At 51.9% G+C, this 26646-nt stretch overlaps 1 protein-coding gene across 1 annotated transcript; it reads left to right on the top strand.

Annotated features, from left to right (window-relative positions):
* Positions 1–564: 564 nt before the first annotated feature.
* On the top strand, positions 565–26349 carry BCL7A (BAF chromatin remodeling complex subunit BCL7A). The gene is made up of 6 exons (XM_007938255.1): positions 565–638; positions 1611–1692; positions 5578–5674; positions 12957–13124; positions 21954–22138; positions 26278–26349. Exons 1-6 carry the CDS (start codon positions 565–567, stop codon positions 26347–26349), a joined length of 678 nt encoding a protein of 225 aa, XP_007936446.1.
* Positions 26350–26646: the final 297 nt, after the last annotated feature.

Raw genomic sequence — 26646 nt, 5'->3', positions numbered from 1 at the left:
CGAGGGTTTTCTAGGGTGTGCTAGGTGGTTCAAACCATCAGCAAGGGTTCCTGCTGAAATGGTCACTAGTAGGGTAATAATAAATCTGTAGGTACCCAATTGGGCGGAGGGAGTGTTGGGGGTGGAGGTGTCTGTGGTTGGGGTTAGCTGGTTTTCGTTGTGTTTGTGCACCCAGAGCCGTCTGTGGTGAAGGGGTGCTGGTGGGTATAAGCCACACACCACAGTCCTGGCTGGGCCCCCCGGCCGAAGGAGGTCCCGGCAGCCCACCAGTCGGGGTGCTGAGACCACACGCACTCTCAGTTCTCGGTTCTGGTGGCACCATTACCACTGAATCTGAAGTCTCACCTGTGCCCGGCGTGCTTCTGGCCTCGACGCCCATTGGGGATCTCTCCAATCAGCTGGTTTCCTCACCGAGGGGGGCACAGGTGGTCTACCAGGACTCCTGAGGCTGCAGGCCTCACATTGGGAGCCTGGGCTCTGGGGCCCCAGCAGCGTGGGTTCGAATCCCGGCTTTCTGTCTCTCTGAGCCTTGGTGTCTTGTTTGGCTCTGGCTCTCCGGGGGATATGGAGCCACCGAAGCGTGTGGGGCAGGAAGTCACACGGCTTGTAGACGGGGTCAAGGATGGAAACTGGCCGCGGTAGCAGTAACCTAGAACGTGACGAAGACTCGCCCCAGAGAGGTGGTGGACGACGGGGTGATGGGCCTTGCTGTCTGGTGCGTCTCCTGCTCACATCCATAACCTAACCTGCCACTAGCAGTGGGTGGGGGCTGCCAGGGCCAAGGCCAAGGGTGGGGCACGGCAGAGACACGTGCGGCCGAGACCGTGGCAACTGCGAACGGAGCAGGGCCGTGGCGCCTTCTGCTGACCCGTCTCGGCCTCAGGCTGCTGCCCAGGTCTGGGCAGTGCTTCCCTTCTGAGTCACCCCCTGGGGCCACACTGAGTGTCGGGTTGTACCCTGCCTCGCATTCTCAGTCTCCCCTTGGCTGCTTCCAAAGGGTGCTGGTCCAGGAGAGAGGGTGATTGCACCCACTCATCGGCTCTGGCTCCTTCTCCCTCGACTTCAGAGGCACAGCCAGGAGGGCAAGCCGCTGGTGGCCGCGGTGGGACCCCCACCTGGCTGCCCCAGGAGGGAAAGCCCAGGCCAGCCTGAGGCCCTGCACTGCCTGGGGGCGAGCGCTGATGCGAGGAGCTGGTGGTGACACGGGGTGAAAGGCCAGGCCAGGCCTGATCCCTTTTGTCCCCAGGAGTGATTGCAGTGGTAGCTTCCCCCTGTCATCAGTATTCCCCACCAGTGGGGCACTGTGGGTGCCCCTTGACGCATGTTGTCTCGCACATCCCTCCTGACAGCCCCGGGAGGCAGACCACCACGGTGTGGTTTAACGGATGGGGAACTGAGGCCCGGGTTGGTGTCACCCATGGGCTCCCGGCTTGTGAGCAGCAGGGCTGGGATTCGGGCCCACCTCTGCGTGGCTCCACGACGTGCTTCCAACTCTGGGCCAGGGAGCCACGAACTCCCAGCTGCCCCAGTGGGTGTGGCCCATACCCCTCACCCCCTGGGTCCTTCCTCACACCCTCGGCCCACTGATGAGCCCTCCTTGTCCTCCATAGGGAGAAGAAGTGGGTGACTGTGGGCGATACATCCCTACGGATCTACAAGTGGGTCCCTGTGACGGAGCCCAAGGTTGACGAGGTGAGTATGCGGGGTTGTTTGCTGCCTGCCACCAGATCCCTGGGGCCGAGGCCAGCTGAGCGTCCTAAGGACCCAGCTCAGGGTCCCCACCTCCACCCTCAGAGCTGCCAGAGTTTGACTCAGAGAGGTGAACAGTATACCCTGCGAGTCACCACCTCTGGGCTGAGCATCCACAGTTTGCCAGTGGGATACACCTTGAGAACAGAGGTGCCCCCTAGGGCCCTGGCCTCCATAGCTTGAGGGGAGGCATTCATTGTGGTCCCGAAAGATGGACAAGCCCCTTCCCCACCATGTAGCTCCTGTTCTGGGCACTGTATCGTTTTCAGGCTAAATGAATAACCTCATGTATGTCTCATCCCGAGTCTGTGGAGTTAACGTCTTTAGTCCCTCTGTACAAACGAGGAAAGAGGCTCAGAGAGGCGGAGCCATTTACCCAAAGGCACACAGCAGTGTCAAAACTGAGCTCAGGCTGCCCAACTCCAAAGTGCGTGTTCTTTCTACCTTCTGAGAGCCTTGTAGTGGTTGGAGCCAATGATGAGGACGTGGCCCCTGGATTGAGAGTCGTGCAGAGATGCGGGGGCTACTGTGGGGTTCTGTCAGGGGAGCTCCAGGATGGGTGGGCACCATCCCTACCACAACCACTAGAGGGCACTCCAGTGGCCATGATTGGTCTCAGGAAGCCTTGTCGGGTAGCCAGTAGCCCCATATCACAGATAAGTTTTCAACCTCGTGGCACCCAGCCTGTGACCTCCCCAAAATGCTGAATCAGCTGCCCTCATTCCCAGTCAGAACCTAGAGCAGTCCCACCCAGAACCAATTCCTGCTGCCTGGACCCCTTCCCCCTCCCCCAGTCTCAGCCTTGTCCTCCAGGACTCCTTTCACACCTGGGAGGTCAGCGTGAGGCCCAGAGACCATGGGCGCCCACAGTTCCTCCACAGAGGCGGGCTCTGTCTCCCTCTCCTCTTTCTGTGACCTGCCCCACACCTTTGGGTCTGCTGGGCACTTACTGTAGCCCCTTCCGGTCTGGCCCAGGCTCCCTGTTCCCCAAAGGCATGGTCCCTGTTGCGCTTGGTGTCAGCCCTCCTGGAGGGGGAGGTCAGACTCCGTGCTCCTCGAAGCCACATCTGCCTCCTGCCTGTTGCTGCATTTGCTATGTTATCAGGTGCTGCATAAACACTATGTGCATTTGGGAAGATGTGGTCCCTGCTCTCGAGGAATTTATAATCTCATTGGGGGAAGATAATTATAGAATAGCACAAAACAGGCATCAGGAAAGTGCCAAATGGAACGTGATCAAGGGGAACGCACACACCACGGGCTGTCGGGAAGGACCGGCTGCTGTGGTTGGGCAGACCACACTCGGGTGGGCCTGTGGCGGTAGTCGGGTGGTCCAGGGTGTGGGCTCTTGCCCCCGCTGTTGTGCAGGGGAGCGGTAAGAATGGGCCCCTGGGGCTTTCTGAGGCAGGCCAAAGGCAATGCAGCATAAGGGTGTTCAACACTGGGAACCCCAGAAGTGTGCCTTCTCGCTTCCTCTCTGAGCACCCTTTGCCCACCCCTCTTCCCACAAGGGTGGTAGTTCCCTTCTGGAGCCGGGAGGCTGCATGAACCCCAAAATGATGCTCTGAGATCATCTTTAAACCTTAAGCCAAAAATGTCTCCTGAAGTTTTGCAACCATACACTAGTTGAGCTTAATAGTGAAGGATGTCTGCCTTGAGCCCTCTGCACTTAAGGTCAATCTGTGCGGCATCAAAGGAGCTCTGGTGGCGTAGAGCCTAAGGCATTTGACTGCTAACCAGGAGGTTGGCGGTTCAAACCCACCAGCCACTCCATGGAAGGAAGATGGGGCCATCTGCTTCCATAAAGATGTATCGCCTCGGAAACCCAAAGGGGGTTCGTTATAAGTCGGAATTGACTCAGTGGCAGTGGGTTTGGTTTTTGGTATACGGGTCAACGTGACAGCAGCAACTGGAAGGATCAGAGAGGGACCTTGAGGGGCAGTGAGTTCATGTTAATGGGAGAGGACCAGCTCAGAAAAGGAAGATGAGAATGGTTGCACAGCTTGAAGATTGGAACCAGTGTCCCTAAATTGAACACATGGTAATTGCTGAAGCAGTGGATGGTTTACTGTGAATGTTCTTTTCAACAACATAAACGAATGAAAAAGAGTGATAGTCCCCACGCCTGACTCAGTATCCCATCCCCTGGGAATTGTGATAAAATGCAGATTCCTGGGCCCCACCCTGGACTGCTGCTTCCAAATCTCTGGTCCTTGTGGCCAGGAAGGTGTGTTATAGAGGGATAGCTTTTTATTTTCATAAGCACCCAATTAATACGTGGTTATACTTTCTTTTTTCAGAACGCTTTTGAAGATTTTATTCTTTTAAGTAGGAAAACAGGTTACAAAATTCATGTTACTGTACGATTTTTTTTTTTTTATTTAACACGTAATTCACGTACCAGAAAATCCACCGTTTTATAAATATACCAAACCCAAACCCAAACACACTGTCATCAGTCGATTCCAACTCATAGCAATCCCCATTGGGTTTCCAAGGCTGTGAATCTTTAAGAAAGTAAATGGCCTCAGAGCAGCAGGTGTGTTTGAACCACCAACCTTCTGATTAGCAACCAGATTCCTTACCCACGATGCCACCAGAGCTCCTTTCATAGGTACACAGCTCGGTGATTTTGAGTATGATTTAGTTGTGCAGCCCTTCACTGCTGTTACTTTTAGAACATTTTCATCACCTCAAAAGGAACACCGTCCCTGTTAGCAGTCACCCTCTTCCCTCCTTCCCCTACCCCCGCCCAGTCCCTGGCAACCACTTACCTATTTTCAGTCTCCTTGGATTTGCTTGTTCATCAAACATTAGTTTTTTACCACACATCTTTGTATAAATGAGTCTGCTTTCCCCCTTCTCCTCCCTGGAGGTAATTGGAGTTACCAGTGTTTATTTATCCTTCTAGAAAGTGTGCATGCACACAGGCACACAGACACACATGCAAACCAACCCACAGTGAGACAGGCATGGGCAGATACAGACAGGCACAGACACACAGATAGGCACGCAGACACATAACATATACATGTGTATCTTTTCCTTTACTATTAACGGTATTTGGCTCATCTGTTCTGTACCTTTCCTTTGGGCATCAGTAGATACAGAAGCATTTCACTATCTTGGAGGACCATCTTCCCAAGTTAGTGTATGACGGACGGAGTTGCCTTATCCTTTGTAACTGTTGCATCACGTTACATTGGATCAATAGACTGATTTATTGACTGAGTCGTCTACCGATGGGCAAGTTAGGTTATTTCCAACTCAAATCTGTTCTTACTGTGAACACCAGAACTGCCCATAAATCAAGGGCCCCCTCACCTCCCTGCTTCCCGGGGTTTCCCTCCATCTGGTCGTCCAGTTTGAAGCTGGAAGTCCACTGTCCACACTTAGAGAAACATGGCCTCAGGGGCTGGGCATGGCGAGCTGTGACGTGTCTCCTGTGACTTACCTGGCATCAGGTTGTGCCTGCTCCAGGTGACCAAGCAGCCTCTTCCCCCAACACACTCCCTTGAGAAAGAGGAAATTCCCCTAGCCAGTGCACACATGCTGGGGCGGTCCCCCAAATCAAGTTGGCGTCCTTTCCAGGGTGTGGAGCTGGCATAGCTACCCAGCACAGCCCCATGACCCTCCCCTCTGTGGGCCCTTTGACCCCAAAGCGGGTGAGGCTCAGAGCACAGCCCTCATGGGATACGGGCACACACAGGCCGTAGAACCCTCCAGAATTCTCAGGGGTCCAAGATGAACCAGTGGAATGCAGCACCGCTCCCCAGGGACTCACGCACGCATGGTTCATTGACTTGGTTCTTGCTCCACCTTCTGCAGAAAAATAAGAACAAGAAGAAGAGCAAGGACGAGAAGTGTGGCTCAGAGGTGACCACTCCGGAGAACAGCTCCTCCCCGGGGATGATGGACATGCACGGTGAGTCCCTCTCTCCCGCCGCCGGCACCCTTGCTCACCACCGCGGCTTTGTTGCCCCAGCAGGTTGGTTCACATTCCAGGCGAGAGGTAGGAGGGCTGGGCAGGACCAGGAGGCCCTGGTGCCAAGAAGGCTCAGCTGGTGAGAGGACATTTCTGTTCCCAGCACAGCGAGCCAAGAAAGCAGACAAGAAGGCCCTCTCCCCACTCACGGGCAGGACCCTCCCTGACAGTCTTCTGAGGCCGGGACTTTGCACTGGGCGCGTGTTTGTCCTTCTCTCACTTAGGCCTCGCGAAGTATATCGGCCAACGGTTGCCGTGGAGGCGACTCTGACTCGTGGTGTCACCGTGTGGGTCAGGGTAGAGCTGGCTCTCTAGGGTTTGTTTTTGTGTGTTATGTTCTGTTGGGTTTTTTAATTGAGTTTTTGGGGAAAGTTTACGCAGCACATTTGGTTCCCATTTAACAATTGCTACAGACATTTTTTAGAGACATTGTTTGCATTTTTTACAGGGTTTTGACTTTCTTGTTAATTCTCTTCGGGGTGGTCAATTTGTGGAGCCCTTGCCTGTCTCCTTACCCTTTCATCTTTGCCTCAGGGTCATTATTGACCTTCTGGTGTCTTGTAGATGATTTTTCCATCATGGGGTTTTCAGTGGCTGGTTTTTTTGGAACTAGATTGCCAGGCCTTTCTTCCAAGGCACTTCTGAGTAGACCTTGAACTTGCAACCTACTGGTTAGCAGCAGAGTGTAATACCTAACCGTTTGCACCACCCAGTGACTCCCACATTGCACATCAGCGATTTCATTTTCTGTTGCCTGTTTTGCTTTGGCTGCTGGGAAGCTCAAATCAGATTCCTGACTCCACCTTAATTGTTCCCGGTCCTCAGGATCTGCCTGTCTGCACCAACAGCTCTCTTGTTTCAAAAGTTGTAACCGGTGCCCCACAGGCCGGATCCAGGCTAGGGACGTGCCCTGGCCACTCTGCAGTTGTTTTCACATTGTGAGTGTTTATTTCTCTCAGACTAGAAAGGCACAGAGGCTCTGTGAAACTCACCAGCCGCACACACCCGGGTAACGGCACCCAGATCAAGACACAGGACGCACCTAGCCCCCAGCAGCCACTCTCGGGGCCCCTCCTAGTTGTCACTACCCCTCCAAGGAATACCACTGCCTGATTTCTAACCTCATAGATTCAAACCGGAAGTTTGTTAAAAATTGAGTTCGTTTCACGTTTGTAAACAAGAAACTCTGCATTTCTACATCTTTTGAGAAGCCAGGTCTGGCCACCTGGGTGTGCACACCCTCCAGGCAGCAGCCAATGGAGGTGGGAGCACATGCTTCCTGGGGGTGGGGCGTGCTCTCCAGCCCCTCCCCGCATCCTCATTTAGTCACTGGCCCAGGGCTGGTGTGACATTTGCCGCCCTTGTCTTTTTCCAGCTCTTGATCCCAATTTCATTGTCTTTGTCCTTTTGCAGTTGCTGTTTTTGTGACTTATGGAGACCCCCTGTGGCACAGAACAGATGAACTCCACAGGGTTTTCTTGGCTGTAATCTGTACAGAAGCTAATTGCCAGGCTTTTTCTTCCACGGTGCCACTGGGCGGGTTTGAACCGCCAACCTTTTGGTTGCCAGCCAAGTGCAGACTGTGCCACCCAGGGACCTCAATGTCTTTGTCTTTGTAACTACCTCAGACCTTCTGTATAGCAGGCAGTAATCAGATAAATAACTAACGGAAATGAAAGAGGTCTGTTGCTTTGCTTGAGTTTAACAGCTACAGACCCAGGGCTGTCTTGCTCTAGGGAGGGGAGGCCAGCAAATGTCCCCACTGGCCCAAATGGACTTGTTTGAATGAGCAGCCATTTCAAAGACAGGGTGTCTCTTGGAGTGACACCTGGGGTTTTGCTGGTGTTTAATGGCATCTGTGAAGCATAGTTAGGACTCATGTCATCTCCAGAAATAGAGGGACATGACCCATCTCATGATTTTGCTCTGCTTCCTCACTTCTCTGCCTTGGGGATGAGGTGACCCTGGTCCTGATTGGATCATAAAGCCCAGGTGAGGCCTTAGGGCAGAGGTCAAGATCATGGGCTCAGCATCAGACCAACTGGAGCTCAAATCCTGGCCTTCCTGGGATCTCTCATTGGCTTGTGGTTGTTGTTGTCTGGTGCTGTCGAGTTAGCTCCGACTCTCAGCGACCCCGTGTAACAGAACGAGACCCCGTCCGTCCTGCGCCAGCCTCACAGTCCTTCTGTGCTGGAGCCCCTTGTTGCAGCCGCTGTGTCAGTCCATCCAGTTGGGGGCCTTCCCCCTCTTTCGCTGACCCTCCACTTTACCAAGCATGACATCCTTCTCCAGCAAATGGTCCCTTCTAGCAGCATGACCAAAGTAGGTGAGATGAAGTCTGGCCATTCCCACTTCCAAGGAGCATTCCGGCTGCACTTCTTCCAGGACAGATTTGTTCATTCTTCTGGCAGTCCATGGTATTCTCAGTAGTCTTTGCCAACACCACAATTCAAAGGCATCAACTCTTCTTATTCCTTGTTCATCATCAGACTTTCACATGCATTTGAAGGTGATTGAAAATACCATGACTTGGGTCAGACGCACCTTAGTCTTCAGAGTGACATCTTTGCTCTTCAACACTTTCAAGAGTTCTTTTGCAGCATATTTTCCCAGTGCAACATGACATCTGATTTCTTGACTGCTGCTTTCCCGGGTGTCAATCGTGAATCCAAGTAAAATGAAATCCCTGACAACTTCAGTCTTTTCTCCATTTGTCTCACTACTTTAGGTTACTTACATAGATTTTACCCTCACTTTGAGGAGTCCTGCTGACACAATAGTTACACACTCAGCTGGTCACCAAAAGGTTGGCCGTTCAAGCCCACCCAGGGGCTCTGCAGGAGAAAGACCTGGCAATCTGCTTCCATAAAGATTACAACCTAGAAGATCCTATGGGGGCAGTCCTGCTCCATCACATAGGGTCACTGTGAGTGGCAACTGACTGGCCGTCACCCAACAACAGCAGCAATGGTGGGCTTGTTTTACTTATTATTCTTTTAATCTGTAGAGTGATGATGTCTACTTCATACAATCCTGTGAGTGTTAAAGAAGGTACAGCATCAGTAGCAAAGGTCTACTAAGGTGTGACAGTGTGTCATGCTAAGTACTTATTATGCATTATCTTATCTGATCCTAATAACAAGCCCCATTTTATAGACGTGGACACTGAGGTAAAGTAATTTACCTGAACTTAGGAAGTTACCCAATGGTAGCTCTGGCCCTAGACGGCCTTTGGAAGCAGAACTCAGGTTTGTGGCCACTAACCCAGTAACGGCTGCAGAAAAACAGAGAATGCTGGACCCAGCATGTCCCTCACACAGGAACCGTGCTGATCCCAGTCTCTCTGTATCATTTCCATCGTGGTACACGTGCAGCCACGACCAAGTCAGACTGCAGGGTGTGTCATGAGGAAGTGCAGAGAAAGAGGTTCACCTGGCTAGAGGTATCTGAAAGGCCACAGGTAGGAGGATGAGCCCTGGTGGAGTTGAAGGAAGAGGCACTCAGCTCTTCAGTGTGCAGGATGCAACTGAGGTTAAGCCAGGTACTAGGGTCATACTGGCACCAGGTTACCAGACCGGGCTGGCCCGTGAACTTGGTAAACATTAACACTGACTGTCATTAATTAACACAGCGCTTAGTGTTTCCTAAGAACAAAGTACAGGCAGTCCCCGAATTATGAAGGAGTTCCATTTCTAAGTCTATCTTTAGGGCAAATTTGTACATAAATCCAAACGGTTAGGTATGGTTTGTATCTAGCATGAGTTAGTCCAGTTATATAGTGTACTGTGTACCTTTCAGGGAGCTCTGGTGGCATAGTGCCTAAGGCATTTGACTGCTAACTAGAAGGCTGGTGGTTCAAACCCACCAGCCAGTCCTCAGAAGGAAGATTGAGCAATCTACTTCCGTAGAGATACCTCTGCAGAAACCCAAGGGGGGGTCGCTATGAGTCAAACTGACTGGATGGCAGAGAGTTTGGTTTGGTTTGGTGTACCTTTCTATGCATAAAAAAATTTAAAGACTTTCAGATACACTAAAACGTCTTTAACATCATACAGTAACGATAGTGTTTTGTGCATGTTGCCAAGTAGTGCCCATTTGTAATCACAAGCTGTTGTATGTACCTTAAGTTTTTAATATAATAGGCTCTGCAGGGGTTGTTTATAACTACAGTTTGTTTGTAAGTAGGATATCCTTGTAACCTGGGGACTGCCTGGACTGTCACAAAGTGGATGGCTTCACACAGCACATTCATCGCCTCACGGTTCTGGAGGATGGACGTCCGAGTCAGGGTGTCAGCCGCCATGACCCCTTCTGAGAGGTCTGGGGAGAAATCTGTTCCAGCTCCCAGTTTCTGGCCACTCCAAGTGTTCTTGGCTTGTACCTGCGTTTTCACGTGGCGGCCTTCTGTCTGTCTTTGTCTCTTCTGCTCTAAGGACACCATTGACGTGGGGTTAGGACCCTCTCTACTCCAGTATGACCTCATTTCACCGAACAGATACCATCTTCAAGACCCTATATTCAAACAGGGTCATGTTTGTGGGTATAGGGGTTAAGACTTCAGCATAGTTTTAGGGGGTCAAGTTCAGTCTATAATGGGATCCACAGGGTTGAGCCTTCTGCTGGCCATCCCACATATGCACGTGCATACACACACCTTGGCGGAGAATAGTTTAGATTTTCTTGAAAGGTAGATCAAGATTGCATACATCTTTTTCTTTTTTCAGCTTCTGAATTCACAAGAGGAAGCTTTTGTGTAACAGGGGCCCCAGAGTATACTTAAACTAAGATCCACTTTACCCATTTGTGGCTGCATGGCGCTCCCTTGGCAGGTGGAAGGAGAGAAAGACTCAGTGATCCGAGTGGGGCAGACCAGCCTGAGCGAGGGGCTCAAGGACTCTGGGCCTCAGTTGCCTTCTGTAAAGTGAGGGTGGTAGCATTGCTTTCCTGCTGGGTTGTTGGTAGGATTCGCAGAGATGTGTGCAAGTGTTCTTACCCAGGACCTGGTCCTTAGAAGGAATCAACACTGCCGATACGCTGGTTCAGACTCCAGAATCACGAGACAGGAAATTCATGTTCTTAGGAGCTACCTGGCTGGCGACATTTGTTCCGGCAGCCCTGCAACACTAATATAGGGCCCGTTGTGAGAGATCGGTTTCCATTCTAAGCCAGAGCATCTCATGGGCAGCTACTAGCCGTCTGTCTGTGGAAGCTTATGTGTTACCACAATGCTGAACAGACCAACACATGGAGAAGAAAGGCCTGTGATCTACTTTTAGAAACCTCCCAGTGGGAATCCTGTGGATCCTACGGGACCACGGTCGACCACGGGGTTGGCATAGCCCTGGGCTGCGTTTTGTTCTGGTGTGGTGGGGCTTGACTTGGTAGCAGCAGCCAGCAAGTCAAGTTGTGTTAATGAAGGCGGTGCTCCTGTTTCCCGAGTTAACTGTCTGAGCCTGGCCTGGTAACCTGGTAAGCTAGTAACCTGGCACACAGTAGGTTCTCAGGACGGGTTGGCCCACGGCTTCCACTCAACCATTTTTACCAAAATGACCTTGGTCGACCCAGAAAGGCAGCCTCAGATTGTGACCTTGAGTTTGAACTTGTCACATGGGCATAAGCAATCAAAAATGCACTCTGAACCCAAGAAAGAGGACCCGGGGCGTGGGATAACGTACCCCCGACTGGCTAGCTCTGTGTGACAACACAAGCTCAACTATTAATGCCGTCGTTCAATTAATTCCCTGCCTTTTTCTTTCTTCTTATGAATAATTCCAAACACGCAGATCAGCGCAGATAATAGTATCCTGCGCTCCCACGTGCCCGCTGCCTAGATTTTGGTTAGCATCATCTACAGTGCTTCATCTGTTATCTAAATGTGTGACATCGTTTTCGTCAAAATGTGCGTAAGAGTACGCCTAGCTGTTGAGTGTAAACTTTAGTCGGTCTGACAGTGGTACGCGGCCTGCACTGTACTATTTTATTATTTTGTGTATTTATTGTTTTATGCTATAGTTTTTTACAGGAATTTCCTCACAGTGCAGTATTTAAGTCTGCACTCAAGAATGACGTTTTCTGTATGTCCACACTACCATGATCACTCCTAACAGAATTAACAATTCCTTCCCACCTTTTAAAATGCATCTGTCATTATTGGCTGTCAGCTCCTGCTCCTGGCGACCCCACATGTGCAGAGTTCAACTTGCTCCATGGGCTTTTGAAGGCTGCAGCCTTTGGAAGCAGATTACCAGGCCTGTGTCCCAAGGAGCCTCTGGCTGGGTTTGAACCGCCAACCTTTTGGTTAGTAGGCACACGTATTCCTGCTTGCGCTACCTGGACTCCTTTTAAGATCCAGACCATGTTCAGATTTCCTGGTTGTCCCACAATGTCTCTTACAGCTGCTGTGTTCAAAACAGGGTCTAAACAAGGTCCACGCATCATACTCAGTGGTTAGGGATCTTACGTTTCTGTAATCTACAATAGCTTTCCTTCCTCTCCCCTCTTTTTATTTATTATTGTTTTTTAGTGAAATTGACTTGTTGAAGATACTGGGCTACCTGGCCTGTGGAATGTTCGCCCTTCTGTTGTTGAAGTGTCCCTTTCTCTCTTTTATTCCTTGTAATGTCTGTCTGGAGGCTTGACGAGGTTCTGGTGGAACGTTTTGGGCCCTACTGTGTCCTTCCTAAAGGAGCTCTGGTGTAATGCCTAAGGCATTTGACTTCTAACCTACCAGCTGCTCCACGGGAGGAAGATGGGGCAATCTGCTTCTGTAAGGATTTACTGCCTCGGAAACCCAACGGGGGTTCACTGTGAGTCAGAATTGACTCAGTGGCAGTGAGTTTGGTTTTTGCTTTTAGCTTTTTTTTTTTTTTTTTTTGGGTGTCCTTCCTATTACCTTACAGCCAGGTATACATGATGTTTGCTTTCTCTACCCAGAAGTATATGCCTCAAGTGTCCCCCAAAGATTTTGGGCCACCATCTCTAGCCTCCAAACACAGGAGCCCCTTGGACAGCTGCATTGAGCTCTCCTCATGAGCCATGTGAGAGAGGTGAGGCCCTGGGTGCAGTCAGCTGAGAAGTGTCAGGAGAAAGAAGTGTCTAGGCCCCTACAAGGAGAACATCCTGTGGGGCTCCAGACACTGAGGTGCAAGAAAGCTGCGGCCCCCCCATCCACGTTCCTGTAGCAGATGGTGGGATTTCATCTATGGTTCTGTCCCCCATGCAGACGACAACAGCAACCAGAGCTCCATAGCAGATGCCTCCCCCATCAAACAGGAGAACAGCAGTAACTCTAGCCCAGCTCCAGAACCCAACTCAGCCGTGCCTGGTGACGGGGTGGAAGCCAAGGTGGATGAGGCCCAGGCTGACGGGAAGGAGCACGCCGGGGCAGAAGGTATGTGTCCTGCAGGGCTGGGCTCAGGGGGCCTTCTCCACCCTGAGTCTTTGCTGATCACTTCCACCACTGCTTCTGGAGGTCCAGGCCATGCTGGCCATAGAAGGGGGTGAAGAACAATAACATGTGGAGCTTACATTTTCGTGGGGGACATTAAAGATCCCTATAATCTGGTATCTGGAAAATGAGTCCTGTGGAGAGTTATGCAATAGGGAAGGGGCATGAGGAGTCTTGCTGTGTAATGGGGTTGGTTACAGTTTTAATTGCAGCTTTAAGTAGAGTGGTCGGGGAAGGTGACATTGGAATAAACGAAGCTTCAGTGAGGTGAGGGAGCAAGCCATGTGGGCGTCTGGGAGAAGAGTGTAGTGGGCAGAGGGGGCTATGAGAACAGAGGCCCTGAGATGGAAGTGTGCTTGGTGTGTTGGAGAAGGGTGAGTGAAGGGCTCTAAGAGTAAGATGAGATCTCCGAGGAGACGGGGCTGGAGTGTGGGGAGCTTATAAGGCCACAGCAAGGACATGGGCTTCTACATGACACGGGTGTCACTGGGAATTTGAGCTACATGATCTGAAGGGTTGGGTTGGTTGCTCTGATTGAGAGCAGACAAAATTGAGGCCATGGTGGAAACAGGGACAGCAGTGAACGAGGCTCATAGAGTCATCCAAGTGAGAGAAGATGGCACCTTGAACCAAAATGGAAACAGAGGGGATGGTAAGAAGTGGCCAGACTCTGGGGGATGTGTGTGTTTGTTTATTTTGTGGTGTCTAAGCTCCAAAAAGGAGCTCTGGTGGCACAATGCCTAAGGCATTTGACTGCTAACCAGAAGATTACCTGTTCAAATCCATCAGCCACTCCACAGAAGGAAGGTGAGGCAAACTACTTCTGTAAAGATTTACTGCCTTGGAAACCCAGTGGGGGTTGCTATGAGTCAGAACTGACTCGATGGCAGTGGGTTTGGTTTTAGACTCTTTTTTTTTTTAATGCATTTTATTGAAATATAATTTATATACAGTGAAATACACAAAACTAATATGACATGGGTCAATGCTTTTTTTTTTTTTTTTCCCCAGTGTTCCCTCCACTCCCCTCCCACACCTGGTAACCAGCAAAGAAAGTTCTCTTCCATATCTAAACCTTTGGTTTTAGGCTCTTTTGATGAATTTCAAATATTGTAGAAAAGCTAAAAGAGTAGTATAATGTTCTCCCATATACCCATCAGCTGATTCAGCAACTGTTAACATAGATGTTTGGCTTTGTCTATAAACTTTTTTTTTCTGAAACCATTTAAAAGTAAGCTGTAGACGGTGTGATGTGTCATCCTGCATCTTTTAAAAGTAAAGACATTCTCCTACACAACCATTGATAGTACCAGCTCGCCTAAGAAAATAGACAGTAATTGTCAACTGCCTGGTGTCCAGGTCTGTTTTGCAGGTGGAGGTGAGAGTGTGGCTGAAGGGATTGTCTGTGGGGTGTGAGCAGGGGGGCATGATCACGCCTCTGAGTGCCTGGAAAGGCAGCACTGCCGTCGTCTGTGATGGGAAAGATGGTGGGTGGGGGTCTGTGTGGGCTGGTGACGAACACTGTAGAGCCTTCAGGTGAGTCCAGGGCTCGGTTGGATGTTGAGGCTGGAGTTCAGGGGGCAGGACGGAGGTCCAGGCTGGGGCCATATATAGGTTTGGCGCATTGATGGATATCTGTCATGTTGGGGAGAGGGGCCTGGCCTAGATCAGGGGTCCCAGTGCTCAGAGGGAAAGGTCATCCCACGCTGCAGTCTGTCTGCCTCCATCCCACTCCCTCCTACACACGCCACCCGCCCTGGCCCTGCGCAAGATCCCGGCCTCCCTCCAACAGTCGTTTGGTCATTCCCAGTCTCTTTTATTTTGTGCCTACGACCCTTGGCACACATCTCTGCATCTTTGAGGGTTTGGTTGGATCTGCAGAGGCTTCCTGGAAGCAGAGGGCATGTGACTTGACAGTGTGATAGGTCCTGCCACATTTTCCTCCAGGGAGGCTGGCAGCGTGACCCTCCCCTGCAGAGCAGGGCCTGCGACTAGCGATGGTTTGGCCTCAGTGGCCCTGTTGGAACTGGCATGTGTCTTGTGGGATGTTGTTGGCGGCGTCTCTGGCCTCCACCCCCTAGGTGAGTGTCTCACACACAGACACAAACACACACACTCACACCACCCCCCACTGTGACAACTGAAGCATGGCTCTGGGTGTTGCCAAATGTCCACTGGGGTCACAGCCCCCCCTGCTGAGGCCCCATGACCTGGTGGCTTGGACACAGCCTTTTCCTCATGCCCAGGGAACGTGTGCGCCCCGCAGGCACAGCCAGACTTCCCAGCTTCCGTCCTGGTGATGTCCCTGTGCAAGTGGAAGGCCGTGGGGCAGGGAGGGTGGGACAGGGGCTGTGGACACAGGCAGGAGGTCACACCGTCCCGAGCCCCACCTCCCTGAGGTCCCTGGGTAGGCACCCCACTGAGAGCCCCGTTTCCTTATTTGTAGACTACCTCCTTTGTTGGGTTGCTAAACGGAGCAGCAGGAGAGCATGTGGGGGCTCGGCCGAGTCTGGTGCGTGGGAATGGACTCCATGGGGGGAGTGGCCCACATGTGGACGGCAGAGGCTGGGCGAGGCTACTTCCTGCTTCTTCCCATCCTCGTCTCGCTCTGCCTGTAGCCTCGGTTCTCCCACGTTTGGGGTCTGGGTCTCCTTTGCCCTCAAGGGACAGGAAAAGCCTGGCCACAGGAGTTACGCTTGGGGTGAGTGTGGCCATAACCACCACTCTCTGGTAACTGTCACCCCCAGCCCCAAGGTGCAGGTGGTAGCCACCCCAGGGGCCTCTTCCTGCCACCCCAAGTCCATGGTACCCAGCATTCCCCAGGTAGGGCCACCACAATGGGCCAGGCCCACCCCGACACAGTCTGCCCAGGTGGATGTACCTGGCCGGCTGGGAGGCAGCTTGGCCACCAGCCGTTGACCTTGCCTTGAACTTGTTTACTGTGCAGTGACTTCAGAGAGTGATGTAAAGTCCAAGTTCCCGGGACTAAATTTAGGCCCTGGGAAAGTCACTTAGCCTGGGTGAGTTCCAGCACCATTACACTAAGAGCACTGGGCACCCCGCGAGCTCCGGGCTCTGTGGGCTCCGAGGCCGGTTCCCACTGAGGGCGCGGCAGCTCGCAGGCCAGGCCTCGGCTGGGATTTCTCTGGCCACCGAGGCTCAGCGGGACTCTGGAGATCAGCACCTTCGTGGCTTTCGTCCCCCAAGTGGAGCTCCTGCCTCTCTCTCCACTTTGCAGAGCCACCTCTGTGGGGCAGGAAAGGAACTGGGGTCCCCAGAGAGGCTAAGCCACAGGTGTGGTGTGAGTTCTGGAAGGCCAATTAAGTTTCTGAACATGTATGTTAAAGAAACATGTGTGTTATAAAGGAGACTGTGATGTCAACATGGATTTTAAAGGTAAAACTAAAACATCAAAGAAATTCCTGGCTTCTGGGGCAGTTCACCCCTCCATTATACCCTTTCTGAGGAGCCCTAGTGGCACAGTAGTTAAGCACTCAGCTGCCAACTGAAAGGTTGGATGTTTGAACCCACCAGCCACTCCATGGAAGAACGATGAGGCAAAAGATTACAGCCTTGGAAACCCTATGGGCAGTTCTGCTCTGTCCTCTAGGGGCGCTGTGAGTCAGAATGGATTCGATGGCAGTGGGTGTGGTTTGGGCTTTGCTTCTGTGAAGACTGACAGCCTTGGAGACCCTGTGGGGCAGTTCCACTCTGTCCTCTAGGGGCGCTGTGGGTCAGAATCCACTCCACAGCAGTGGGTGTGGTTTGGGCTTTGTTTCTGTGAAGGTTGACAGCCTTGAAGATCCTCTGGGGCAGTTCCACTCTGTGGGTCAGAACCGATTTGATGGCCTGGGGCTGCTCCCTACCTGGGGGCGTTTTGCTGTTTGGTTGCTTTTCATGCCTTTCCACTTAACACTTAGCCGCTCTGCAGCATGGGATGGTCAACCTTGTATTATTGTTTCTTGTTGTTTTTAAATGGAGGTAGCCTAAGGCACTTGACTGCTAACCAGAAGGCTGGCAGTTCAAACCCACCATCCGCTCCTCGGAAGGAAGGTTGGACAATCTACTTCCGTAGTGATACCGCCTCAGAAACCCAAGGAGGGGTTGCTATGAGTCGGGTCCGACTCGACGGCACATAACAACAACAACAACAGCAAGCTCACATAACTTAAAAATCAGCCCCTTTAAAAGGAGCTATCCAGTGCATTTAGTACAGCCACAGTGTGGCGCAGCCATGACACGGATCCAAGATGCTTCCGTCACCCCACGGGGCCCTGCAGCAGCCTTGGTTTTGCAGAGGGGGATTCTGAGATTGAGGAATTGAGTGACAGGAACGGGATCCGAGCCCAGATCTGTTTCCTCGCCATGTCGCACAGGTCTGGCAAGGCCAGCACCCCTCTGCTGCAGTGTGAGATGGAGCCCTGACCCTCACTGTGGTGACAGGAAGTCCCAGCTCAGAGCTCCATGCTGAAAGCAACTCAAGGGCAGGTGGGGGTCTCCTGGCACTATGTAGGGTCGGTGGGCGCTGGTTTGGTGAGTGGCAGGGAGTGCTGGGAGGACCACCCCCTTGGGAAGGGACTCTTGCAGCTTTACCTGCCTTGTCCCCCAGCCTTCTGCCCCTCATCTTGCCTCAAGCCTGGGGGAGCTGCCATTCTCCCCCATATTAAACCAATTACCATTGAGTGAACTCCAATTCACAGCGACCCCACGAGTGTGAGAGAACTATGTGCCACTGAGGTGTCAAGGGCTGACTTTTCACTGCCAGTCTTTCAGTTAGTAACCTTTTACAGCACCCAGGGTTGGAAGTTCGGGTCCTCTCAGGCACCTCAGAAGAAGACCTGCTGTCTGCTTAAAAAAAAAAAAATCAGCTATGGAAACCTAGTGGAGCACAATTGTCCTCTGACACACATGTGCTGTCACAAGTCAGGCTCAACTGGACAGCACCTGACTTCCCCATACTGTTGTTTCATGATGTTGCATCGATTCCGCCTTACAGCAACTCCATACGACAGAGTGGAACTGCCCTCTGGAGTTTCCTAGGCTATAGTCTTGATGGGGGCAGATCACCAGGTCTTCTCACCCGTGGAGCGGCTGGTGGGAGTGAACCACCAACCTTTCAGTTAGTGGCCAAGCGCTTTAGCCATTGAGCCATCAGGGCGTCTTTCCCCCCATTGCTTCCCTTCTTTTCAACTCCAGCCTGGCTTTTCACCCCATGAGACATCTCTGACTCAGAAGCACCTGCAAGTGAGTCCTGATTGTCTGGCTCTTTAGTGTCATTGGTGGTGGCGGTGGACGTTGAGTTGATCCGACTCCTGGTGACCCCGTGTACGATGGGACAAAATGTTCCCAGTCCCACGCCATCCTCCTGACCTCTGACATGTGTGTGTCCGTGTTTGCCTTCCACCCGAGGGAGTGCATCCTGCACTATGGTAAATGTTCTGTTGTGGTCCGTAGAGTTTTCATTGGTTGATTTTCAAAATTGCCTGGCCTTTCTGGTTTCTCAGCCTGGAGGCTGTGCTGAAACCTGTCCACCGTGGGTGACCCTGCTGGTATTTAAAATCCCAGTGGTACAGCTTCCAGCACCACAGTGACACACTAGCTACAGCTGTGTGACACGCTGGTGGACGGGTGGTGCAGTGTTATGTTAGGAGGCTTTTAAAAATCAGGCTACCACGTGCCGCGGGGCCCTTGAGTGCCACTGGCAGGTTTGCCACTTGCTTTCTGAGCCGTCTGGCTTTGTACCCAGCAAGCTTCGGGTAAAACCCTCACTGCTTCCTGCCCCCACCCTGCAGCTGCACCTGCTTCTTCTGAAGAAACCAAGGCACAAGAAGCAAACACAGGACCACCTGGAGGCGTGGCCTGGTAGGGACGGCTCCAGGCGTCTGCAGCCATCTTGCACTCTCACTCTTGTGTTTAGAGACTTTAAAGACACAAGAATGTCTTCCAAAACACCAAATGGCCCTCCTCCGGGAGAGGAGAGAGTTATATGAGTGTGGGGGGGAATCTGGAAATATTTGGGGGACAGTCTCCAGAATGTTTATGGGAGTTACAAAATGGTGTTGTGCGTTGTGTTCTTGGGTGACTTCCGGTCGATTTCAACTTACAGCAACCCCCGTGTGACAGCAGAGAACTGCCCCATAGGGTTTTCTGGGCTGTAATCTTCACAAAAGTAGATCAACAGGTCTTTTCTCCTGTGCACCCACTGGGTGGATTTGAACCCCCGACCTTTCAGTTGCTAGCCAAGCGCTTAACTGTTGCACCACCAGATAATAGGTGAGGTTAATTTTCTATATTCCTCTCATGTTTTCTGTCTCTGGCAAAGATCAGTCATTGTTCTAACATTCAGAAAAAGACCCATGTCATTAAGAAAAATTATTACGAAGGGCCAGCCAGTTACCTCTGAGAGCTCCCCAAGGAGAAGGCAGGCTCTTTAGAGAAACAGGGAGAGGAACTCGGCAGCCATGATTGTTGGAATGCATTGGGGCCACAAGAGGGCGCTGCAGGCAAGCTGCACAGGAGGCTGGTGCTGCTCCCTTAGTTTTCTTTAGAAGAGTAATGGATGTGCACAAGAGAGTGGGAGACCCCCGGTCCAACCCGTGGCCTGGCTGGTTGAAAGAGCTTCACTAAAAAATTGTAAGAGACACTAGGATGGCTAAGATTATTTAAAAAAAAAAAAAAAAAAGCAGAAAATAACATGTTGTCAGGATGTGGAGAAATTGGAACCTTACCACTGCTAGTGGGAATGCAATATGGTACAGCCGTTGTGGAAAACAATGTGGCAGTTCCTCAGAAAACTAAAAATACAGCAACCACATGACCCAGCAATTATACTCCTCCCAAAAGACTTGAAAGCACGCTCAAAAAGAGACTTGTCCACCAATGTTCACTGCAGCACTGTTCACAATACCCAGAAGGTGGAAACCACCTAAATGCCCATCAACAGATGAATGGTAAAGAGGATGTGGTCCACGTGTACAATGGAACACTCCTTCGCCAGGAGGAGAAGTGAAGTCTTGATGCTTGGTGCAGTGTGGATGGAGCTGGAGACGTTATGCTGAGTGCAATCAACCAATCACAGAAGGACAAATACTGTATAACCCCCTTTTTATATATAAAAAGAAAAGGCAGATGGACATAGACCCACTTTATTAGTGATTACCAGAGGCAGGAGGGAGGGAGAAAAGAGGGGTTAGCAGTGATGGAAAAATCACATTGGTTAAGGGTAGCATTGCACAGCTGATTACTATAATTGCTGTCAATAAGTCATCCACCTGTCAAAAGTGGTGCGATAGCTATATTTACAACACGACCAAAAAAAGGAGCTGCTGAACCTGCTTATGCACAGCCAAACACCTCGTGGGATTTGGTTCCTTGGTTTGGAGGTTTAAGGTCATGGTTCATGGGCCAACCCAGTTAATTGGCTTAATAGCATGTTTTATTCTACCTCCTGGTCTGTTGTGTAAGGAGCTCTGGTCACGTAGTGCCTAAGGCATTTGACTGCTAATCAAGAGGTTGGCAGTTCAAACCCACCAGCCACTCCATAGAAGGAAGACTGGGCAATCTACTTCCGTAAAGGTTTACCGCCTCAGAAACCCAAAGGGGGTCACTGTGAGTCGGGTTGACTTGATGGCAGTGAGTTTGGTTGGTTTGTTTTTTAGTTGGTTACATAGTGCCTGGAGTCTAAAAGCTTGCAAGCAGCTATCCAAGGCACAACCATTGGTCTCTATTCACCTGGAGCAACAGAGGAACATGGAGAGTCAGGAATAGGAGGAGGAAATGGGATGTGTGGCTAACTGCCTCCATGAACAACTGCTCCTTTGCCACAAGACCAAAAGAACTGGATGGTGCCCAGCTACCATTACTGAACATTGTGCTAAACTACATTCAGAAACTATTGTACTGGTGCATGTTTTGCTGCATATATTCTCAACAACAACAAAATAAAATTTGAAGAAAAAATATATACTGGTTCATCATACACAAGCAATATAGAAATAAATATTCCAGAACTGGGAAAAATGCTCAGAGAAAGACAAACGTTAGGTTATCCCACTCGTATGAACTAGGCAAGAAATCTATCGAGCAGGTCTGCTCTTTAATGTGTGTGGTGGCCGTGACTCAAAGCAACACGTATGGACTCAATGGCAGTGGGTGTGGTCTGGTTTTCGGTGACAGAGACCAAAGTTGATTGGTGGTTCTCAGGGAAGTGGGAGGGAGCTGAGCTCAGCTTCGGAGGCACCGAGTTTCTGACACTGGTCATGGATGCTTTGGAAATGGAGAGTGGTGATGGTTGCCCAACACGGTGGACACAACCAATGACACGGAATCGTGGTGCTGGTGTGATCGTCCTCTGGCCAACTCCAGCTCACGCAGCCCCACGTTTATGACGTAGAATGTGTTCCACAGCGTTTTCAATGCTGTGACCTCCAGAAAGCAGAGCACCAGGCCGAGCTTCTGAGGTGCCTCTGGTTGGGTTCAAACCACCAGCCTTTCGACTCGTAGACGCGCGTCTAACTGTTCGCATCACCCAGGGACACTGTACGTGTAAAAAAATGTTGCGTTGGCAGAGTTTTTGTTATATGTATATATTTACTGCAATAAAACCATTTAAAAATTGTAATAACAAGAGGCTTCCCAAGCCTTGCCCGTTGCAGCCCTAAAAGACCAAGGGCCCCAAAACAACCCACTTTCAGGTATTTTTAGTACGTGGCCCATCTGGCTCTGGTTCTCATGTGTCTGAAAACAGCTTCTGTCGTCTCCCTTCTTCCTCAGATGCCTCCGACGAGCAGAACTCACAGTCTTCATTGGAAAACTCGATGAACAGTTCAGAGAGAGTGGAAAGGCAGCCATCAGGGGACGCGGGTCTCACCACAGACACGTCAGCCATGTCTCAGGTACCTCGGCTGAGGCCACAGAGGGGCAGCCAGCCCAGCCGGGAGCCTGTTGGGGTGTCGGGGGTACGTTGAAAGGCGTTGCGTGGTTTTGTTTTGCTTCTTGTCCAGAACTGACAGGCCCCTTAGGGTTTCATTGGGACCTTCATTTCCTCTGAGCACTATGGTGTGTGTCTGTCCTGGGTCTCCCCAGGGCTCAGGTGACACCCAAGACACACAGGCCCTGCCTCGGAGCTCCCAGTGTAGGGAGAGGGACCACAAGAGCATTGCCCGGTCTCCAAGACCCACAGGGGTTTCCTTTGTGCTGGGAGACAAACCTTCAGAAATCCAAACCCTGTCTGACCCGCTGGAATCTTGCGACTGGCCCTGGTCCCCTGCTCGGAGCCCCCTGTGGGTCCTGATGACCGGTCAGGTGGGGTCTGAGCCAGGGTGGCTTGGCGGTTCAGGGCACACACACTGGGTTCGGGCCTGGGGTCACATCATAGCCCTGTCCCATCACTTAGTAGCTGGGCAGTAAGCATCTCAGTGTACCTGGCTGTAAAATGGGGCTCATGGGACTATGTCTTGGGAGGCCAGGCTGAGGATCAGATGAGAGAATGTGGGTGACACACTTAGGCTGACATAGAAAGAGTGGCCCTGTGACCATTCTCCATCGTGAGACTCAGAGGCGTCCAGCCATCAGCTCATGTAACTGTCTTCATTTGTGGCACAGTGGTTAAGGCATTTGGCTGCTAACCGAAAGGTCAGCAGTTTGAACCCACCAGCCACTCCACAGGAAGAAGATGAGGCAGACTGCTTCCATAAAGATTACAGCCTTGTGATCCCTGTGGGGCAGTGCTACTCTGTCACCTGAAGTCACTATGAGTCAGTTGACTAGATGGCACCTGAAAACTCAAAAACCACCATTTGATCTGCAGTTTCCCTTCTGGGAACCACTTCCTTGGGAGCCTGCAGACGCCCAAGTACACAAATGGGGCATTGCAGGCTTGTTTGCAGTGGGTGCTAGCAGCTGGGCCACGACCCACACTGCTCACCTCAGTGCTGGGCCACATAAAGCTGTTAGGGAGAGCGTGTGACCCTTCCAGGTCCTGGCGAGCATTCCTGTGTGAAGAAAAGCCAGTCATGGGACAGATGGGACAGCAGGAGTCGATATGGTGAAAAAGACTCAAAATCAGAGCCTCGTGTATGCAGACTGTGTAACGCCCGGGCCCCTTCCACCATTTTAACAGGACGCACACACCTACAGAGATACACATACCTACACGCACACACACACCCAATGTGCACACACAGACACATGTACGTGCATGGGCGCACACACACAGATGCTCATAGACACACACATATACATGTACACAGTGCACACTGACACACCAGTGTGTAGAGAGACGTGTATACACATAAAGATGTACATAAAGACATACTTACGTGCACCCATGCATGCACACACATACACAAACTGACAAGTACACACACCACACATACTTACACAGCCATGTACATACATGCACATGCAGAAACAGACATACAGATACACGTTCACACAGGTGTACACACAGACTGACATGTATACACTAATGTATGCACACTCACATAGACACGCACACACAGACACACGCTTGCCTGCAGAGTTCTTGGGTCCATTGCCGTGAAGCAAAACATGGAACGTTGAAGGTCAGACATCCCACTGCCCCGACCCCAGGCTTCCCTGGCTCTGCTCCTGGTGGGTCCTCCTGGGCCTCTCACCTGGGGCTCCTGCCTCGTTCTCACCTCCTCTCTCCCATGCAGCTCCTACCACATTCTCAACTCCTGCCTCACCTGGGGCTCCTGCCTCTCTCCTCTCCCCACACCCCCCATCTCCTGCCCTCCCCCTTCTGTGTTGCCCGGGGAGCTGGGCATTCTCCCTCCATGATGCAGGACAGTTTGGGGCTCCAGGTTCCACCCCCATCAGGCCCCAGCCCTGTCCTGCTGGTCCACAGAACATGGGGATGTCCACTGCACATGTCCACCCTGGGCTCCATCTGCACCGAGCGTGTGTCACTTTGAGAAAGAAGAGAAGAAAGAGCAGGGGGCTTTGCCTCCCTGCCATCATGCCCTCAGGGTCAGCTGAAAGAGACCCGTGTCCTCCTCTCACTCTCACGGACCCAGTGTGCCCCACCGAGCACTGAGTGAGCACCCACTGTGTGTGGACCAAGCACTGGCCACTAGGGGTACAGGGTGAACCCAGCACACACGTCCCTCCCTGCCTTCATGGCTTATGCTGAGGGACACGGGGCCCAGGGGTCAGCCAGCGTCCAGCAGAAACACAGTTGGGTCACAGTCGCACATTGCAGTGAATGCCGAGAGAGAAAGGAACAGGAGGGTGTCAGGACGCGTGATAAGCTGGGAGCTGGTTCTGGAGCGCTTGGGCTGAGAGGAACTGGCTGTGGGCGGGAATGTGAGGGGCGAGGAATCGGGTGGGAAGGCCAACTTTTTAGGCCTCAGGAAGCAAAGGCACAGAGACGATGAAACAGACATGAACACGGGGCTGGAGCATCGCAGACAAGGAAGAGAAGGGAAGACTGAGGGGAGGTAGCGGGTGGGCGGCTTAGACCACAGTCACCAGGGTCTGGTCAGCAGGGGAAGGCGTTTGGTTTTCACTCTGAGGACAGTGGGGAAGTGGTAGTGTTGGGTGCCATCAGTCGATTCCCACTCACAGCAACCCCGTGTGACAAAGTAGAGCTGCCCCATGGAGTTTTCTCAGCTGTAATTACGGGAGCAGATCGCCAGGTCTTCCTGTCACAGAGCCATGGGGTGGGTTCGAACCACCAACCTTCAGCTCAGTAGCTGAGCCTTATCATTGTGCTACCAGGGCTCCTTAGTAGGAAAGTGCTAGAGGGTTTAATGTTTTCTGTACAGTTTGTGTTGTGAAAAGGTCCTTGGCCTGCATTGAATGGATTTGAGAGAGGCCGAGTGACAGCAGGATGACAAGAAATGGTAGGGACGGAGGGTGGAAGGTGGCCGTGGGCAAAATCAAGAGTGTTTTAGAGATGGAGTTGATGGGACTGGCCAGTAGGTTGGATGTTGGGGAGGGATGGAGAGAGAAGGAGGCCGTGGGGTCATGTCCAAGTGTTAAGGCTTGTCCCAGAGCGATGGTGGTGCTAGTGCCAGCCATGGGGAAGGTCAGGGAGGACTGGGGAGGGTGGGTAAAGGCAAGAGTTTGGTGTTGGGTGCTAGGTCAGGATTGTGCTACCTGACCAAACCACCTGGGGAAGTCAAGAAGGAGGTGGCTGAGTGAGTGCATGAGCTTCTTTGAAGTCATGGGAATTTTGGGGGAATTTGGTGACGATTGTTTTCTCCAGAATAACATACATACAAGGAGCGCCGGTGGTACAGTGGTTAAAGCACTCAGCCGCTAACCTAAAGGTTGGCAGGTCAATCTACCAACCACTTCATGGGAGAAAGTTGTGGCAGCATGCTTCTGTGAAGATCTACAGCCTTGGAAACCCCATGGGGCAGTTGTACCCCATCCTAAAGGGTTGCTATGAGTTGGGATCGATTTGACTGCAATGAGTTAGCTTACGTACTTCCGTTTCTGAGCAGACTCTGTGGGTCCACCCCATGCTGGGCCCTGGGCTGGGTCCTGGAGCTACTTCAGCCCACACAGCAAAGCCAGTCAGGGTCTCCAGGGAGGTGGCTCTAGAGCTGGGGCAGACGGGGTCTTCCATGGCTGGTGTCTGGAAGTAAATCACCAGGCCTTTCTTCAGAGGCACCTCTGGATGGACTCAAACGTGCAACCTTTCAGTTAGCAGCCAAGCACCTTGACTGTCTGTGCCACCCAGGGGCTCCGTGGCCAAACAGTGACTGTGTAGTTAATTACAGACTGCAAGGTCGGTTGTTAATAGGGACACCTGACGGGGCGGCTTGGGGGGAGCTTAGAGGCACAGGAAGTGGCGGGAGTGACAACACTTGCGGCGGGTTGGAAGTCCCGGAGGAAAGTCAGGTGGCTGGGCCCGGGCACACAGCCAGAGCCTTCCAGACAGAAGACGGAGTTTGGGGGCGAAGTTGCCGTAGGTTCCGTGAGCCCCCGACGTGCCTGCACCGGCTGCATGATCCCGACTCCTGCTTGGAGCCGCCCAGGTGCCTTCCTGAGTGGCGTCTGCCCTCGCGTCTGGCCAAAGGTGTTTTCTAACCCGCGTTTCTCCCTTCTTCCTTCTCCCCTGAAGGATTTGGAAGGAGTGCCACCCTCGAAAAAGATGAAACTGGAAGCTTCTCAGCAGAACGCCGAGGAGATGTAGGCACTGGCGGGGCCGCTCGGACCCACGCTCACGGGAGCGACGTCAGCAGGCTTGTTCTAGAACTTCTTCCCCCAAGCGGTCCCTCTTGGGTACGAACAGAACTACTAAATCTTCAAGTTTACCAAGTGCAAATCCCAGAAGACCGAGAATGGCGTCACTTTTCAGCCCCTGAAGAACTCCGCTGTGAAGCAAAACACTCGAACTTCTAAGTTGCTGTCCTTGGGAAGGGGGAGCCGACCGCTCAGGAGTGTCCGTCTGTCTGTCTGCACACTGTCTCCGAAGCCAAGATTCCATTTG

The sequence above is a fragment of the Orycteropus afer genome, unplaced genomic scaffold (genome assembly GCF_000298275.1).
Source record: "Orycteropus afer afer isolate SDZICR_OR568_19922 unplaced genomic scaffold, OryAfe1.0 scaffold00048, whole genome shotgun sequence".
Classification (NCBI taxonomy): Eukaryota; Metazoa; Chordata; class Mammalia; order Tubulidentata; family Orycteropodidae; genus Orycteropus; species Orycteropus afer.
Note: the sequence above shows the minus strand (reverse complement) of the source record. Positions and strands in the feature narration are given on the sequence as shown.

What these genes read in the sequence shown, in the direction of transcription:
- BCL7A (XM_007938255.1), top strand. Translation starts at nt 565, where the DNA reads ATGGAGCCACCGAAGCGTGTGGGGCAGGAAGTCACACGGCTTGTAGAC. An exon ending in AAGGATGGAAACTGGCCGCG is followed by an intron (nt 639 to 1,610) that starts GTAGCAGTAACC and finishes TGTCCTCCATAG; the next exon opens with GGAGAAGAAGTGGGTGACTG. An exon ending in GGGGATGATGGACATGCACG is followed by an intron (nt 5,675 to 12,956) that starts GTGAGTCCCTCT and finishes TCCCCCATGCAG; the next exon opens with ACGACAACAGCAACCAGAGC.